The 17,513-nt window shown below is 33.7% G+C and overlaps 1 protein-coding gene across 3 annotated transcripts; it reads left to right on the plus strand.

Annotated features, from left to right (window-relative positions):
• Nucleotides 1–10,050: 10,050 nt before the first annotated feature.
• Nucleotides 10,051–16,929, plus strand: LOC133699695 (auxin response factor 3-like). Of its 3 annotated transcripts, XM_062123070.1 has the most exons (13): nt 10,051–10,896; nt 11,238–11,294; nt 11,700–11,882; nt 12,011–12,095; nt 12,247–12,337; nt 12,412–12,576; nt 13,729–13,848; nt 13,922–13,997; nt 14,678–14,855; nt 14,960–15,441; nt 15,544–15,879; nt 16,213–16,364; nt 16,570–16,929. In XM_062123070.1, exons 1-12 carry the CDS (start codon nt 10,588–10,590, stop codon nt 16,285–16,287), a joined length of 2,157 nt encoding a protein of 718 aa, XP_061979054.1. In that variant the 5' UTR covers nt 10,051–10,587; the 3' UTR covers nt 16,288–16,364; nt 16,570–16,929. The 3 variants fall into 3 exon arrangements, with proteins under 3 accessions (XP_061979054.1, XP_061979052.1, XP_061979053.1); XM_062123068.1 differs by having other exon boundaries at nt 10,054–10,896; nt 14,960–15,879; XM_062123069.1 differs by lacking the exon at nt 16,213–16,364 and having other exon boundaries at nt 10,057–10,896; nt 14,960–15,879.
• Nucleotides 16,930–17,513: the final 584 nt, after the last annotated feature.

Below are 17,513 nucleotides of genomic sequence, written 5' to 3' on the forward strand. Positions count from 1 at the left end.
GAGAGTCCATTTCTAGTTACGCTTGTTAGTGTGTTCTTGACTTCTTGTACCTAAGCTCGTTGCAACTTCATCATCGAAATTGAGTATGGAGGGCAAATTTCAAGTGAGAGAGGGGGTAATAATAAAAAATAAACAAAAATAAAAAAAAATCCACGAGGGATGGCTAAATCTAGAATGATTTAAAAATTTGAATTTTAAAAAAAAAAACCCAGCAGAGAGTCAAGTTTGATCTCATGGATCCATACAAATTTTGCCGACAGGACATTGAGAATGAAAATCTATCTTTGAGGCTGGGTGGATTATCGGGCTGGGTTATGGATTAGAGGGTGGAAAATAAAGGATTATAGAGAATGATTAGGATTGTTACCAACATTTAACCCTCGTTTTATGATGGTAGTGTGAATTGTTGCGTGCGCATTAATCAATCAAGACAACAAAATCTACTTAGCTTAAAGAAAATCCTGTTTTGTCTGTAATGTTGTTACCTAGTATTGACAGCTTAATTAAAGTGCAAACTACCTTGTTCAGAGTGCCACGCTTTATTTTCTTGGTTTATTATATAAAGGATAATGCTCAATAGGAGGAGGAGGAGGAGGATAAGAAATAAAAAAAAATTGTTTTGTTTTCCATGTTCATGCAATATATATATAACTTTAAAAATTATGTTGTTTTTCTAGCTAAGTTTTTAACTGTATTATTTTTTAAAATGTTTTGTTTTTTTTTTTTTTAAAAAAAGAAAAATCTATGCTGATAAAAAGGTCTTATGGGGGGGGGGGGTATCTCGAGATTCATGCATTTCCTTTAGGAGGAAGAAGCAGCGCTCGACACGAAACATTTGAGGTTTATTTAGCTAAAAATACAAGTAATAATGATATCAACCGACCATAGTACATCATGCTGAGAAGCAATCACAAGGATCCCTTTTTCTTTTGTGATGGGAGGACGCAAAGCTCCTTTCAGGCAGTACATTGTTGTTCTTTTCCTTATCTTAGACTTTAGCAAGTCTCATCTTTCAATTTTACATGATTAAATACGAAACAGAGCAATTGGGCAAGCAGGGGGGGAATATACCCTCCTCTGGAGGTCCCATTTGCCTTCTTCTTTTGGCTAATTTCAAAAGAAGTAAGCTCGCCTTGGCTCGAATCGATCGGTCTTTATGTGAATCTATAAACAACTTTATGGTACTTCCGTTGCTGTTCTTAGAGCAATTGCTTGATTAGCAAAACTCGTACGTTCGGTGTAATAATTTTCATTTTTTAGTATTAAGAATAATAATCATAATCATGGTAGCAATTAATCCCACATGCGACAAACTAACCGGCTGTCCTACAATTTGGTCAGAAGATACCATCATAAGATTGGTTAAGATGAGATTTATGCAATTCTTAGTCATGATTATCCAAAACAATATGATATCACAAGCATTATCGATTTCATCTAATGCGTTTTACCCTATGGTGCACGTGAGATTTTAGTATTGTTACTCATCACTGCTATAAAGTTTTAACCTTTTTCATCATTTTAAATCTTTATGTCTCTAGATACTGTGAGAAAAAATCGAAGGTTTTGTCTGCCCTTGAGCACCTCCAGATACAAGAGTCAAGATTAGATTTGCTGGCCTTCTTAGTTTATTGCCAACTTTGTCATTGAATTTCTAGTTCAATGGCATCTGTATATTTCTTTTCCAAAAGGGATTTATATTTTAGTATTTCTTCTTCTTTTTTAAAGAAAAATAAAACCCTATCTGACCTACGAAGTTAATTATTTGATTGGATTATTCATATACTACCATATTTATACATAGAATTAAACAGACTCAGCAAGTTTACAAGGGGACATCATAGTGGTAAATACTTGAAGCTTTCACTAGCTAGTATCAAGATCAAATCCTGAAAAACAGGTGTTCTTCTATTTAAATACTGTGTTTTAAGAAATGGCAAAAGATACGCTGTCGTCGTCTTCATTATACTTCAATTTTCCACCTTAAAACCTAGGAGAGGAAAGAAAGCCAAGAAATGGATAAAAGAAAAGGAGAAGCACCATCCCACATTCCCATTCCCATTCCAATCAGAAAAGCAAAGTGGCTGCAATTAAGACGAAATGCTTCGAAAAATCATCATAGTGTGCCCAGAAAATAGTAAAGCTGAGCTACCTGCACAGAGGCATGGTGAAAAGAGAATGTCTGATGTTAATAGGGCTCCCAACAAGGCAACTGACCATCATGGATATTATTGGCATTCAAAATATGGAAAAATGGAAGATGGGAAGTGATATGGGCACTCTTTATGGTGTTGATAATCATGGTTTACCCACTTGGAAAGATAATTTGCTTTTGTGTTTAGGAAGGGTGACAGAGAGTTGAATAAGCAAAGCTGCAAGGCCAATTTCAATTCATGGTTTTAATACAGGCTTGATTATATGAGCCGCCCCAATTATCAAAAAAGCAAGTGGGTGCCCAGATAAGCAGAGCCTGTCTGATAATGAAACAATCTTAGTGCGGTGGTTGGGGCTGACGCAAAAGAATAAAGCGTGTATTTGGTATTTGTGGTAATCTTTATTGTTATAGTTTAAAATAAATAATTTAGGATGTTATTTAAAAAAATTAAATCACAAAATATGTGTTTAATTAAAATGGTTTAAGATGAATTTTTATTTACAAAGTAAATAAAATAATAAGTTTTTATAAATAAAAAATATATTATTTTAACTTTTATAAAATTTATTTTTTGTGCTTGAAATTAATTATTTTTATATTTTTAAATTGTTTTGATAAGCTAATTCAAAATTAATTTTTTAAAAATAAAAAATATTATTTTAATATATTTTTAAATAAATAATTTTCACATCTTTTTTCTTAGAACTTGATAAATGTCTAATCATACATACTTACGTGTACAAAATAGAATAAATTTTAATTTGTCCTCCTAAAATTTATATTTATGTGTTGTCTTAATATTGTTTGAACTTTTGGTTTGTTGTAACCAGATTCTATCCTTTTTATATTTTTTGTTCCACCCTCCATTTCCCTTCATTTATGTTGAAAATAGTAATAGAAAATATGTGTAAATTTCAATTTTATTCTCAAAGTTAATAGAATATATTTATCTAAATATACCATAAAAGCTAAGAATGAATAAATTAAAAATTAAAAATTAAAAATTAATTTCATTTCTTTAATAGATTTTTTTATTTCAATTGAGTTGAGTTTTATAATTTATTTATTTTTATATTTGTTGTATATGAGGTAATTTCAGTATCATGACCTGAATCGTGAGTTTGGTTGGTTAATCTCAGTTGTTCCAAATCTTTTGTTTTTGGTCATTTCTTTTAAATATAATTTTTTTTGGTAATTTTCTCTTCTGATATTGTGTTGGTTTGCAATTGAGTTTTGTAATTTTTTTCGGTTTTTTTTTAGGTTATCTTATTTTTATGACTTTTTTTTGGATTAGTAGGCTTAACTCAAGTTGACTTGTGTCTTTTTTAAAAAAAAAATCAATTTTTATTTTCAATTTCAACCTCCAACATTAGGTTGATTGAGATTTCGGCTATGTTTTTTTTTTTTTTCATTTTATTTCTATAGGGTCATCATGTTCTCGTTACTCGTGTCATGGGTTCAACAATTTACTCAAGTTGACCTGAGCCGCTCTTTTTTATCTTTTTTTTTTAAATTAATTTTTTTCAGTTCTATCCTTCAACATTGATTGTTTGGGATTTGACTTTATAATTTTATTTATTTATTTTCTATGACGATATTATGGTCTCATAACTTAGATCATGAATCTTCTAGCTTCATCAAGATTGGTTCTGGTCAATCTAATATATCATCATCTCAATATCTAGAAAACAAAAATATATCTTACAGTACGTATGTTACTATCTTAGTATTTAAAGAAGGTGTTTTCTATTATGCATCAACTTTTGAGTTCATGATTACATTATTTTTCTTACTGGGACACATTAACAATACATTTACTTATTTATTATGTTTTTTTTTTAAATTGATCCAACATGTGGTGTATCATAGAACCCATGCATGTGTATACATGTGTGTTTTATCCAATTCTGCATCAAAATATGCTAGAAAACATTTTAATGGGAATTATAAAAAAAAATGAAAATCTTATATGGTTGGAATTGTAAAATAAAGATAGGACAAGTTTGACATTACCTAGAGTTAGATTCATTAGAATCTCTATTTTTATTTAATTGTAGTATTAACAAATAAAAATAAGCAAGAATTGAAGTTCGTAGAATTAGGGTATTTCTCTAATCCTCTCAAGATTTATCATATTTGTTTTTTTTTAAAAAAATATTTTTCAATTTATATTCTATTTTTACTTTTTTCAATTTCGATTGTTTTTTATTTATTCTCCATGTGATATCATGAGATGTTTCATAAATCTTGAGGATGGGATTAAAATCTACACATGCTTTCCATTACTATTGCAGACGAAGATGGATAGAAAGGAAGAATTGGAGCAAAAATGAAAAATGTGGGAGCTAATTAGATTAAAAACAATAAAAGATATCAAGAATAATCGAAACAAATAAAGGTTTTAATTAGTTGAAACTAACATACAAACCTTAACCTTAGAGAAACAAAGTGAGATTTTATGAAGATAATACAAATTCGTGACCACCTTAAACGACAAGGATGCATGCGTGCAGATGGTCGATATCTACGATAAGGACTCCTAGGGTTAGGAAAGATGGAGGAATGACTTGAACTTCGAGAAAAACAGGTCAGAACTCCATGACATTAGAGTCAAATAAAGATTCATTTAGGATCCAAATAGACGAGGTTGAAAACCTCGCCAAATAACCCTTGTTGTCATCAAGTTAGAGGCTCCACATAATAAATAAATAAATAAAAAAGGAAAAAAACTCATACAACATGGTAGAGGAAGTAGCTGTTGCTTACGCCTGTAAGCAATTAGCAAACAACGAAAGCCCTAAATGTCGTTTTTTTGAAAGCAAATTGACGAAACTTGACAACTCAATTTATTACAATTTTCTCAACTCATTCAAGTGTGATCTAATTTATTAATAAGGATTAGATAAGTTGTCCATAAACCCATCAAGAATGTGTGGCTAAATGGAAAATCAGCCAGCCACCATAATACAAGGAAGCAAGACAACAACCTAAGGATAAATTGCACATCACAAACACTTTAAAATTATAATAAATAAATAAAAGCTAATAAATAAATCAAGGGTCCATCAGCAAATTGAGTTTCCTTCGGGCTAATTGCAACTCCAAAATAGATGCTACCATAAATCTTTATCAGCAAATGTGGCTGTAATTTAAAATCATATGCAAATAAAGCTACCACTTCACCCGCGTTATGCTTAAGGTGAGATCAGAATTTTCTTTTTTTTAAAAAAAAAATAATGTGAAGATGTTGTCATTGTATTTTATAGTACCAAGAAAAAATTTAATTGTGAACTAAAAATATAATGTGTGCATTTAATTATAAAAATGAGAATTATATATGTTAAAAATATTAAAAAAAATTTAATACCAACTAAAAACTAAGACAAGAAATTGAGATATAAATGTAAATTAAGATATCTAATCTTCTACCGTGAAATTGAGATATAGTCGTCTCCATGTTGGCTCGGCTCAGCGGGTCAACATGGAGACGACCTAACCCAATCCCTTGTTTGGCTTGGGCTTCAAATCAAACCAGGTGGGGGTTAATCTGATATGATCCAGTCAATCTAACTGATCAAAAAGTGACTCGGTCAAAAACCAACTTGACTTAAGAAAAAAATCAAGACGATGCCTTTCTAGCCCTTTAAGATACTGATGTCTTGGATTATCCTAACCAATTTAAGTTTACCTGTCAAACCCATAACTCAGATTATAAACTTGACCAGGTTTAATAACTTTGGTGTTTAGAATCTTTTTTTATTTAATCTTATGATAATAAAAATTGACATGGGCATAGAAAAAACCGAATAAAATTTTTATTGTACAAAAACAATGCCTACTAATGTTATAAAAACAAATTCTATAATGTTACTTGAAAAAAAAATCAAATGATATTTAATAAAATAATATCCAAAATAAATTCTTGATTAAATTATATAAATAAATTGTGATTTAAACTAAAGAAGAAAAAGACAAAGCTCACAAAGAGGTTAGGTACTTAGGTTTGGGTGAGCGAAAGCACACTACTCATTAAAAGGAGGTCTGTGAGCCTGCAAGGCCAGGTCTTCTTTCTTTCTTTTTTCATGAAATGGGTGGATGATGCATTGTTTGTTTTTTTAAAAAAAAAAACAAGAATAGATAATGTGTTTTCTCTCCCCTTCATTATTTTTTAGTGGCTTTCTCACCTATCTTAAACTTAAAAATTGAAATGTGAACAAAATAAAATTTTAGATCAAACATAAAAATTTCAAACAAAAAAGGGTTAAAAAAAAATAAAAAAAATCCTATAGGTCAAAATCTTTGAAAAGACGCTCAATAAACAGCTTAAAAATGATAAATATTTGCCTCGCTGTCAATTTTGGTCCTAATATTTTTAAATTTTTATAAGTAACAAATTTTTTTTAATACAAAATCCAGCTTCAATTTTATGTTGAGATATTTTTAAAATTATGGAAACTCTATAAAAATAAATTAAAGTAAATCATCTCAATTATTAGTAAAGGCAATGTAAGATGACAAAATTAAAATGAATAAATAAATAAATGGATATAAAAAAGGAAACTCCATCTCCTCACCTGCTACATGCACACGTGTACGTACCAGTATAGTGACATCTCCATGGGTTTTAGATTTATTTTTATTTTTAATTATCTTGTATTTCATTCCATTCACACAATGAGAAACTCATATAAAATATATAATAATAATAATAATAATAATGTCTTATAATTATTATTTTGCTTCACTTTTGCATATAAATGTTATCGTCAACTTGATGATGCGTTGGTGGATTGCATCTGAAGTTAATTTTACGCATTCTGAAATGGACCGATTGAATTTGACCGAAAGCTTTGAATCAGTTCTCCGTATCTAACATCTTAGTTAGCTTCTTCTCTGTTTTTTTTAACCTTTTTGAGAATTACTCTCCAATTCTTCTGAAAGAACCCTCGAGTGAGAGTGGGAATGTGGAGTTTCTGGCATGGTCAAAGCCAACTGGGCATCGAGTTGCAACCCGTTTTGACCGGGTTATCACCTACCAAGCTATTCAAGTTGAGCCTATATAGCCATAGGCCTGAGGGACTGGGTCGTTTGCCATTGATGGCTCTGATAAAGACCTGCTCCCTTTTCATTACTGTGAAACATTTGTCCATACACTGTACATATTGACTGATCTTTCTTTCCTTCCAACAAAAAGATTAGTTTTTTTTTTCTTTTCTTTTCAAAAGGAACACATAACGAAAAGATTTTTTTGAACAAATTAATATAACCCAAAAAATATTTGAAGAAAATAATTTGGTCTTTGAGTTGTGTTATTGAGAATAAGGTATAGTATTCTTTTAATTATAAAATATTTGAACACCATAACCTTCTACAACAATTCTAGAGGTTACACTATAACAATTATATAATTTGTTTAAGCTATGCTATTCTTGAAAATGTAAATTAAAAAAAAATCAACAAGTTATGCTCCACCAACAACAGTTAATATGTTGAAAATATATAATTTCTTTTTAAGGTTGGTTATGATAATGGACAGTAAAATGATTATTAATTATTGGGATTTTTTATACACAGTTTCATTTCATTATGTTATTGTAATTACTATTTTGTTCTTTTTAACAAAAATCAATAGTTTTGGTGTTGGAGGAATTTTGTTTTTTTTACTTGGCTCATTAATAATTAATTAATTAATTTGTAATAATATGGATAGACATAGTAACGCGGACCACGTCTAGTAGCTTGCTAATAATAATGTGTACAAGGATGATTACCCATTTGAGTTGCTGGGTTCATTTTCATCCACAGAGCTTTATATCTACACTTCCTTTTAGGGTATAGGGTTGCTTTGAATTTATGGGATTCCAACAGTATTTAAAAACCAATTAATTGTTTTCTGACATGTGCTGATTCAGTTCTTACTGATCAAGGAGGACCATATCAAAACCTTAACACCAACCATTATGGAGGTTTTTGTGCAGGTTGTTGTAGTTCTTTTTTTAAAATATTTTTGTATTTGAAATTATATTAGTTTTTTTTAAAATTATTTTTTTGATATTATCATATAAAAATTTAAATGAATTGTTTTTTAGATTTTTGTGAAATATACCTTAATAGTTCACAGACAAATAATGATGATTTTATTGGTGTCTTCTGATGATTTGCTTAGACTGCCTGAAACAAAAAAATCTAAGTCATTTTTAGGGTTATCTAGGATTTCATTTTATTCGAAATAAATAGATAGATTTTTTTATTAATGTAGATGTCCGGATTAATTTACGCGCACCTCGACTAATCTCACGATTCCTAAGTTAATGACCATGTAAGTATTCAGTGGCTCTAACATTTGTAAAACTCGAACTAATAATCTCTAAAAAAACAAACTTAAAATTTAACTAGTTGAACTATCCGATATTTAAACATACAGATTTTGTCGAAACCAAAGATGGATACAGAAAGTACACGTAACAACAAATGAATCTATGAATATGAACTAGAGGACCAGGGCATGTTAAAATTGAAGTCACTCGTAGACGTAGTAATTTTTGTTATTGCAGCTTTAAAAAATATACATTTAATTGAAATTATTGTAAATTCTTTCATGTAAAGTTTTAAAAATCTTAATAAATAAAAAAGTAAGTGATTTTTTTTTTAATTTTATAGAAATAAGATTTAACAATCATTCGAGGAGGCCGTGTAAGAAAGCAGAATGCTACCCCAGCACCAAATTCTCTCCTCTCTTTTTTCAACTGATTGTGGACACTAGTTGACTCGAAGGAGACAACGCTGTAAATGAAAAGAAATGAAATGAAATCAAATAATACAGATTAGATTGCGATGAGTAGCTAGGGTTCCTCCTCCTGTTAATCCTAAGAAAGACTAGGCATGGACTAATGCCAATTATTAAAGGCAGAGAAATTTCCGATTCGAATTAATATATACATGCTTATCCACTCCTTGTCCAGTCCAGGCATAATGACAAGCAGCAACCATTGCTTTTTACCAAAGGAAACAACGATAATTGCCTAGAGGACCATAGTTTCATAGGGTAGAGTCAAAACTTGAGCAGGCAGAAGAGGAAGCAACATCATGATGGAAAAACATGGATGTTTTGTAACTTTATATAGCTCTCGATTCACTGATTTAGATCTTGAATACCGAATTCGACCAATTGGATCGATGCTCAAACAGACAACAGACTAGATTCGAAATGAAGATGAAAAGATAGGGAGCTAGCTAGTACCGAAAAGTTCCATAGCAGATGGCTAGCAACTCTCGAGCTTGGCAATATCCCATGATTTTTTACCACAAAAGCTATGCAAAATGCTCATGAAATACAGATGAGTTTAACTAGAAACTTCAACGGTAAACAAACAAGTGGAGGCCGGCCTCCTTTAAAAAAAGCAAAAAAAAAAAAGGCCCTCTGAAAAGCGTTTCTCTATTTCTACTCCCTGCTTCCTTGCTGCCATGAATGTGTTTTTTTGGCTACATCCTAAAATATGGTTTACAGCAAACTAGAAGTTCATCCTTTTCGAGATTAACAACATAAATAGATATGGATTTGTTTTCTAAAGTATTTTTTTTATTATCTTAAAAATATTCTTATTAAAACGCTGCCCGGAACAAACACCAAACATGGCAGCCGGAGTTCTACTGTCTTAAGAAATGCAGGGACATGGGGGAGATTTGGTAAATGGAAGGGGACAGAATAGACACCCCCCGGAAATACAGGGATCCGTACACCAACTCTACCCCCCCCCCTCCTCTTTACAGCTACTAATAAATTTATAAACTGTTGTAGCATTTTTTAATCATTTCCTACTAGATTTAATATTTAGTATTATGTTGTTGGACAGTGGTATTTAACTAAACAAACGCCTAACAAAAAGCAAAAGCACTTAAAAAAAGAAGAAAAGAAAGACAGCTTTATTAGTTCTCATTTCTCTTTCTCTCTCTCTGGCTCTGCTGCCACACATCGCATCCTTGCAGAGTGTTCACAGCATTGTAGCAGGCACTGCATCTCAGTTTTGCAGATCATGAGGAGCAACGACAACAACAAAGAGAACCCATAAAAAATTATAAAGGAAATAAGTAAAAAGATGAAATCTTTAATTTAATAAATTATTAACAGGAGTAACACAACCTTTAAAGCTTTTGATTTGATATGTTAAAAAAGCAGAGAGAGACAAAGAGAGTAAAAGGTCTCTCTTTTTAAGAGTCTTGACTCCAATCTCCTTTTAAGTCATTACCAAAGTTGCACTATAATGCAGCCATGAAACCTCTCCTTATTCACAAAAGCACTTGTCTTTTGATAAATCTTCATTATTGTTATCAACAACATCTCCTTATTATTATTAGTCTTCAAGAACTCTACACTATTCTTGTTCTTGTTGTCGTTGTTTTTGCTTAGGTAGGCTACATAGCTAAGGCAAAAAATGGGGGGTATGATAGATCTTAACACAACTGAAGAAGACGAAACCACACCATCTTCTGGGTCTTTATCTTCTCCATCATCGTCCTCTGCTGCTTCTGCTTTAAGTGCTTCTGGTTCTGGGTCTCGTACTTCTCCTGTTTGTTTGGAGCTTTGGCATGCTTGTGCTGGCCCACTAATATCTTTACCAAAGAGAGGGAGTATTGTTGTGTATGTCCCTCAAGGTCACTTAGAGCAACTCCCTGATTTGCCTCTTGGGATTTATGATCTCCCTCCTCATGTCTTCTGTAGGGTTGTTGATGTCAAGCTCCATGTAAGTCTTTATGTCATTTTGTATGTGTATGTTATCTGTGCGTTTTATTGATGGAATTGCTGTGGCCAAATGGGTGTTTTCTTTTTTTGAAAAAAATCTTCTATTTAATTGTTGGTGCTACTTGGTTTGAAAGGAAATCGAAGGGTTCCATTTTTGGTATTTGTTTTTAGCAATTGTGGAGAATTTGATTTGTAGTTGTTTAGCATTGTAAATGTGCGGATGCCTATTTATGTATTTGGTTGCTTTTAATTTTGTTCTGATTTTTCTTTTGGGGAACTGGAGTGCTATATCTGTTAAGACAGATTTGTGGTAAAAATGTCGTTTTCCCCCCCTTTTGGCAGGCAGAGGCAGCAAGTGATGATGTTTATGCACAGGTTTCTCTGGTTCCTGAGAGTGAGGTGGGTGTTGTTCTAATCTTACTTTAACTTCAATTGTTGATGGTTGTAATAAGAACATCTAGTAAATTGAGCTTTTGGATGACAAATTTATAATATTACCAAGACCCCCAAAGGGAAAGTTTTCCTATTTGAGCTTCTAATTGTGATTGGCATAGTGATTCCAAAATGTTCAAGATATTAGATTCAATTCTTCATTTTACCAGAAATTAAATGGTTAATTAACAAACAAAATACTTATCATTTGTAAATAGGCACCATTCTTTGAATTCAAGTCCTGCATTTTAATTTTTTATTACTTTGTTGTCAGTGGTGCATCTTTTGTTTTATTTCTCTTGATTTATTATGGTGTAACCTAAGATTCTTGAGATGGGGTTCATTTCGTCTCAAATTTTTTGTTGTGCACAGGAAATTGAGCAGAAGTTGAGGGAGGGGTTATTTGAGGGAGACGGTGAAGAGGAGGATGTTGAAGCCACAGTGAAGACAACAACACCGCATATGTTCTGCAAGACACTAACTGCTTCTGATACCAGCACTCATGGAGGCTTCTCAGTCCCTCGTCGAGCTGCTGAGGACTGCTTCCCTCCTCTGGTAAACAACACTCTACTTTTTTTATTCCTGTTCTTTGATAACCTTCCATGTGTGATTTCAACTTGTGACCAACTTGCTTTCTTGGCTCAACTTCGGATGTTATTGACTGAATTGTACTCTTACTGCAGGATTATACTCAACAAAGGCCTTCGCAAGAGCTTGTAGCAAAGGATCTGCATGGCTCTGAGTGGAAGTTTCGACATATCTACAGGGGTATGCTCGAGGCAATATCACTTGCATTTTCAGATTCATTACTTTAGTCTGTCTCTCAAATGATAAATAATAGCTTGCTGACTGTGATTTTATATATTTCCCTTCCCCTGTTTGATTCTTGAGTTTGCATTTTCCTTCTTGGTTTGAGCAGGTCAACCTCGGAGGCATTTGCTCACTACTGGATGGAGTGCGTTTGTCAATAAGAAAAAACTTGTCTCTGGGGATGCTGTGCTCTTTCTCAGGTATAAATCTCTTTTCTTATCAATAGGATATTCTAAGCCCGACTTGGTGGTTCTTCATTGGTATCTTCCATCAGGGGTGAGGATGGAGAATTGAGACTGGGAGTTCGAAGAGCAGCACAAGTTAAATGTGGTCCTACTTATCCGGCTCTTTGGAATCAGCAGTTGAATCAGAGCTCTCTTGCGGAAGTAGCTAATGCTATTTCAATGAGAAGTGCTTTCCGCATTTACTACAATCCAAGGTATTTTTCTTCTTGTTTCATATAATGTTGGTAGGAAAATATGTAGCTTGCATGCAAATATCACCGGGAAATTTTTATGAGGTGTTTGCAGCATCTTTCAATCATTCCAGTGACTTGAAATTATTTAGTTTTGGCACATGTTGTGCTCTTTATACATCATTTTGTTTGATAGATGAAAATACTGAACTGCAATTTTAGAGGGAAACCTAACTGAGAAATTTCATCGAGGTAATATGACACTCTTATTGTTAAGATATTGGTCGCACTAGAAGCTTCAAAATCTGAGTCATTTACTTTCCATTATGGAACCCATACAGCTACTGCAGTGCAGCAATTTATTTGAACATGCTCAGAAAATAGAAAACAAATAGCATCCATGTCTTTTCCTCCAATAGATTTTTTGCATTTCTCATCATCTGATACCACCTCTCATGGTGATGTCATCTCCATTGTTCATTTTACTTGTCACCAAAGTTCTAACCTTCTATTGTGTGTAGCACCACCTCAAAGGTATTCCCATTGTTGCTCGCCATGTTTCACTTCTTACCAAAACATTCACTTCAGAATCCAGATTAGTAGGTCTAACAAGCTGTTAACTCTCTTCCAAAATCCTGTGTAACTCACCAAAGTGCTCCCTGTTCCCTCAAGCTGTTGTGGTATTTACCCATGACTTGAGAATACACTGGAACTCAATTGCATATTGAGTTTCTATCTGGATGGGTGGATTATGAGCCATTGTCTTTCAAAATGTAAAATTTTAGTGCGCAATGTGATACAGTTTATGCAGAAAAATTTACCTTTTCTAGATACTGACCATAAGGGGATTGTGTATAACACTTCTTAATGCTTTTCTGAAGAGTAAGAGAAAAAAACTTACTCAACATCCTTTATTACAATTATAGTCAATCACATCCCTTAACAAATTCTATTCAGCTTTGAGATTATGTATTTGACTTAAATTTTACCATGCCTAGTGTACTCTTCAGAACAGTTTCTTAGTTTTTGCTTATGCTTGCCAACGATCCTTAATGCCTAGTGTACTCTTCAGAACAGTTTCTTAGTTTCTGCTTTTGCTCCCAGTACTTCATTTACTATGGTTTTTATTACTTTCTTCATTCCTCTAATTTTCAAGTGCAAATTTTAACTTTGTAGGGCCAGCTCATCAGAGTTCATTATACCTTTCAATAAGTTCTTGAAGAGCCTTGACCGGTCCTTTTCTGCTGGAATGAGGGTCAAAATGCGTTTTGAAACTGAAGATGCAGCAGAAAGAAGGTTTGCCATCCATGGGCTAGGAGCTTCTAACTAACTACGTTATCTAAATACTAACTAAAGTACTTTTTCGCAGATATACTGGACTAATAACTGGAATCAGTGAGCTAGATCCTACTAGATGGCCTGGTTCAAAATGGAAATGTCTATTGGTATGTAATTGTTGAAAAGTATATTTTATAAGATTTACTTTCAAGTTCCTAAATGTTTGTGGAAAATCTGTTGTAATACAAATAAGGTTCGTTTTGAGATTTAGTTGTGGGGATGCTCTTAGACTTGGGTTTGCTTTTTTAGGCTCTAAGTATTTTTCTTTCTCTTGTCACTTTTGATGCATTATTGCCTCATCCTCAGTCTTTATTTGTCTTGAGTGTGGAAGATCTACAGAACTGAAATAATATGTATAGCTTGCAAAGGTCAGGATGCTTTTCTACCTTTCATCATGGGGCCTTTCTTGTGTTCTTCAGTGTCTAACCAATAATTAATGTCTTGGTTTTTCTCCATGGAATTTTCCTGTTGCTCTGTAGTCGGTACTTTGGAATGATGATATGTTCTATATTCATTATTATTACTGAATATCACATATTTAAAGAATTTTTTCAATAATAGAAATGTAGGTGTAATTTATTTTGCTTGGTGAGTTTAAAAATGGGATATTTGTATATTTTCCTGCTTGCCAATCTGGGCTTTGGGTTTTGCTTTGTTTTTTCTTCTTCTGGATTCTATCTGTGCTCTTGCAACTAAGCTTTCCTATCATAAAGCATCTTTACAATTTTTGACTTTTCATGTGTCATGACTATTTATATATTTTTCGATTGTATCCTTGTTTTCTCAGGTAAGGTGGGATGATATGGAGGCTAACAGACACAGCAGGGTTTCTCCTTGGGAAGTTGAGCCTTCTGGTTCTGGTTCTGGTTCTGGTTCTATTTCTAGTTCCAATAACTTTATGGCACCTGGTTTGAAGAGAAGCAGGTCTGGATTGCCTTCATTGAAGGCAGAATTTCCAATCCCTGGTAGGATCTGCTTTCCCTCTGCAAATGCATCACCATATCCTATCCCTATTTTTTTCCTTTCTTTGTGCAATGTTCTTTGACTAATCTGCATGTTTTTCTAACAGATGGGATTGGAGCATCAGACTTTAGGGTATCTTCAAGGTTCCAGGAGGTCTTGCAAGGTCAAGAAATTATGAGTTTTAATACTCTTTATGATGATGTTGATGGTCAAAATCAGCACCCATCTGAAATAAGGAGTCGGTTTCCTGGTTCACATGGATCTGGGATTGCTGCAATAGGAAGTGGTATCAGAGGCTCAATTCCCACTTCTGAAAATTCCTTTAAAGGCATAGGCTTTAATGAATCTTATAGATTCCATAAGGTCTTGCAAGGTCAAGAAATATTTCCACGCTCACCATATAGAAGAATTCCAAATGCTAACAAGGCTCCTGAAAATTGTGGTCTTGGACTCTCTGATGGTGTTCAAATGTCAAGCTCAAGAAATGGATGGTCTACCATGATGCAGGGCTATAATACTCAAATGCGACCTCCTACACAAGTATCATCACCATCATCAGTGTTGATGTTTCAGCATGCTAGCAATCAGGTTTCAAACCCAACTTCCATTTTTAATTCCAATGATCACGAGGAGCAGACAACTAACACTCAAAGTTGGTTTTATCCTGAAACACATGGGGGAAAATTCAAGCTGTCCTCACATTCTGACCCTGGTCTAAGAGGAGACAGCCAATGCAGCACGAATCCTTATGTTCTTTCCCATGAGCATCTTCAGCATGGCATTTCACAACCTGTTGTAGCTCAATCAGCCTTTAGGAGCAGTCAAGATATGGTGTTGTGCAAAAGCAGCTGCAGACTCTTTGGTTTCTCATTGACTGAGGATAGACATGTTGTCAACAAGGAAGACAATGTTGCTTCAATAACATCTCCATTGAATCCTGAGTCCTCTTTTCTGCCTCTTGTTGGAGAACAGCTCCATCCAAAGCCTCCAGCAATAAACAATGCAGTTGGGAGCAGTTGTACCAAAGTAAGTGGCCTCTATTCTATTAAAAACAAGCTTTTTGCTAGTTCATATAGTACATTTCAAGCATAAAAAAGTTGGTTCACAAGAAAGAGTGTAGCAGGCAGGGCAACTGATCTTTCTAAATGTGATGGATGGGTATACGAGTCACATGTAAACGAGGTATTTAAAACAACTAAGCCTCAACCCAAACTATTATATGGATCCTTTGCAGCATTTAGCTCGATCATAAACTAGTTGATGGGCATTTATTTGTTCTGAAAGGGTTTGACTGGTTTAATGTTGGATTTGATAGTTTACTAGGAAACTTGATCTTTACATGATGGATTTTATGGGCAGTTGGGGCCTTTTGCTACTGTTGCCAATGCTATTTGCTCTTGTAGAGCTTTGTGCACGAGTATAAAACCTCTGTGACTGCAAGCCTTGCCACTCAAATGGCAAACTTCAGTATGATTGGTGCAAAAGTTAAGGGTGGCATCGTGGGCTTTTAGGTTGGTACTTGATACTGTATTAGTTTCAGTTTAGATCCGTAAATTAATTTCAGGATCAAGTCAGATGGGTGTTTATGGTCTTATTTACTGACTAAGTTGTGTTAGCATTATTTAATAGAGTCAATGACTTTTCATTTTCATGCTAATTTCTCACCTGTTTGAGTCAATCTGTGATCTCGTTGAAATCTCTGGCATTGTTTTGCAGGCAATTCTGCAACATCATGCTGAAAATTATCGTATATACTAATGAAGACCCTGTTGATGCATCTGAGGCTGCGCAAGGGGATGCCTCCAGTTGCTTGGATTCATATGTATTAGCTTTTGTGAAAGAATGTAACTAATCTCCCAATGCAACTCGGTTATATCCTAACTCCGTTGACTATGCGACAGATTCTGTTTGTACCTTGTACTAATATATTAGGTTTCCCATGATAACCCTCCTTCAAGAATGATCTATTCATACTTGCTTGGCTCGGTCCAATTTGGACCAAATTGTTGTTGTAATAGCGCCTAATACTTTACAAGCTTGTTATCTCTCAAATCTCAATATATTTTCTTCTATGCATGCGAGCCTACTAGATTTTGAATTATTCTGTTCTTGTTTGTTTTTTCCTGTACATTTTTCTTTTTGTTTCCATCTAAGATCAGCTGTTGTACTCTTGGAACCCACATGGCAAATGACTGGAAGGTACTCTGATATCTATAACAAACGCAAAGGCACTTGCAGAATAAAAGTTGGAGCCTACACTGTATTCATACCCCTGCTTCTGAACAGCAACGCAACTGTGTGATTATGAATGCCCATGAGGTTCAAACGAACCGAGTATCTAGATATAAGATGCATGCATGCATCGTAGAAGTAGCTGGAGTTTGTTGTTGACGGTCCTCCTAGTGTATTAGGAAAAAGTTACAACAGAAACTATTGCAGCTTGTGAGTTTTCACCGTTCATATTTTCAACAAAACTGACCGATGACTCATGAAAATGCCCCCAGCACCATCAGTTTGCATTAGTTTGAACCATGCGGTCGTTGGTCCAATTTCTGATTTCGACATATTGGACTTGCTCGCCAAATTTAACATATCTTGAATTACTAGAGGATCGAGACTTCACATGTAACTTTCAACTGCCCCAATATATACAAATTTGA

The sequence above is a fragment of the Populus nigra genome, chromosome 7 (assembly GCF_951802175.1).
Source record: "Populus nigra chromosome 7, ddPopNigr1.1, whole genome shotgun sequence".
In the NCBI taxonomy this organism is placed as follows: Eukaryota; Viridiplantae; Streptophyta; class Magnoliopsida; order Malpighiales; family Salicaceae; genus Populus; species Populus nigra.

What these genes read in the sequence shown, in the direction of transcription:
- LOC133699695 (XM_062123068.1), top strand. Translation starts at nt 10,588, where the DNA reads ATGGGGGGTATGATAGATCTTAACACAACTGAAGAAGACGAAACCACA. An exon ending in CGCATTTACTACAATCCAAG is followed by an intron (nt 12,577 to 13,728) that starts GTATTTTTCTTC and finishes TTAACTTTGTAG; the next exon opens with GGCCAGCTCATCAGAGTTCA. An exon ending in GGCAGAATTTCCAATCCCTG is followed by an intron (nt 14,856 to 14,959) that starts GTAGGATCTGCT and finishes TTTTTCTAACAG; the next exon opens with ATGGGATTGGAGCATCAGAC.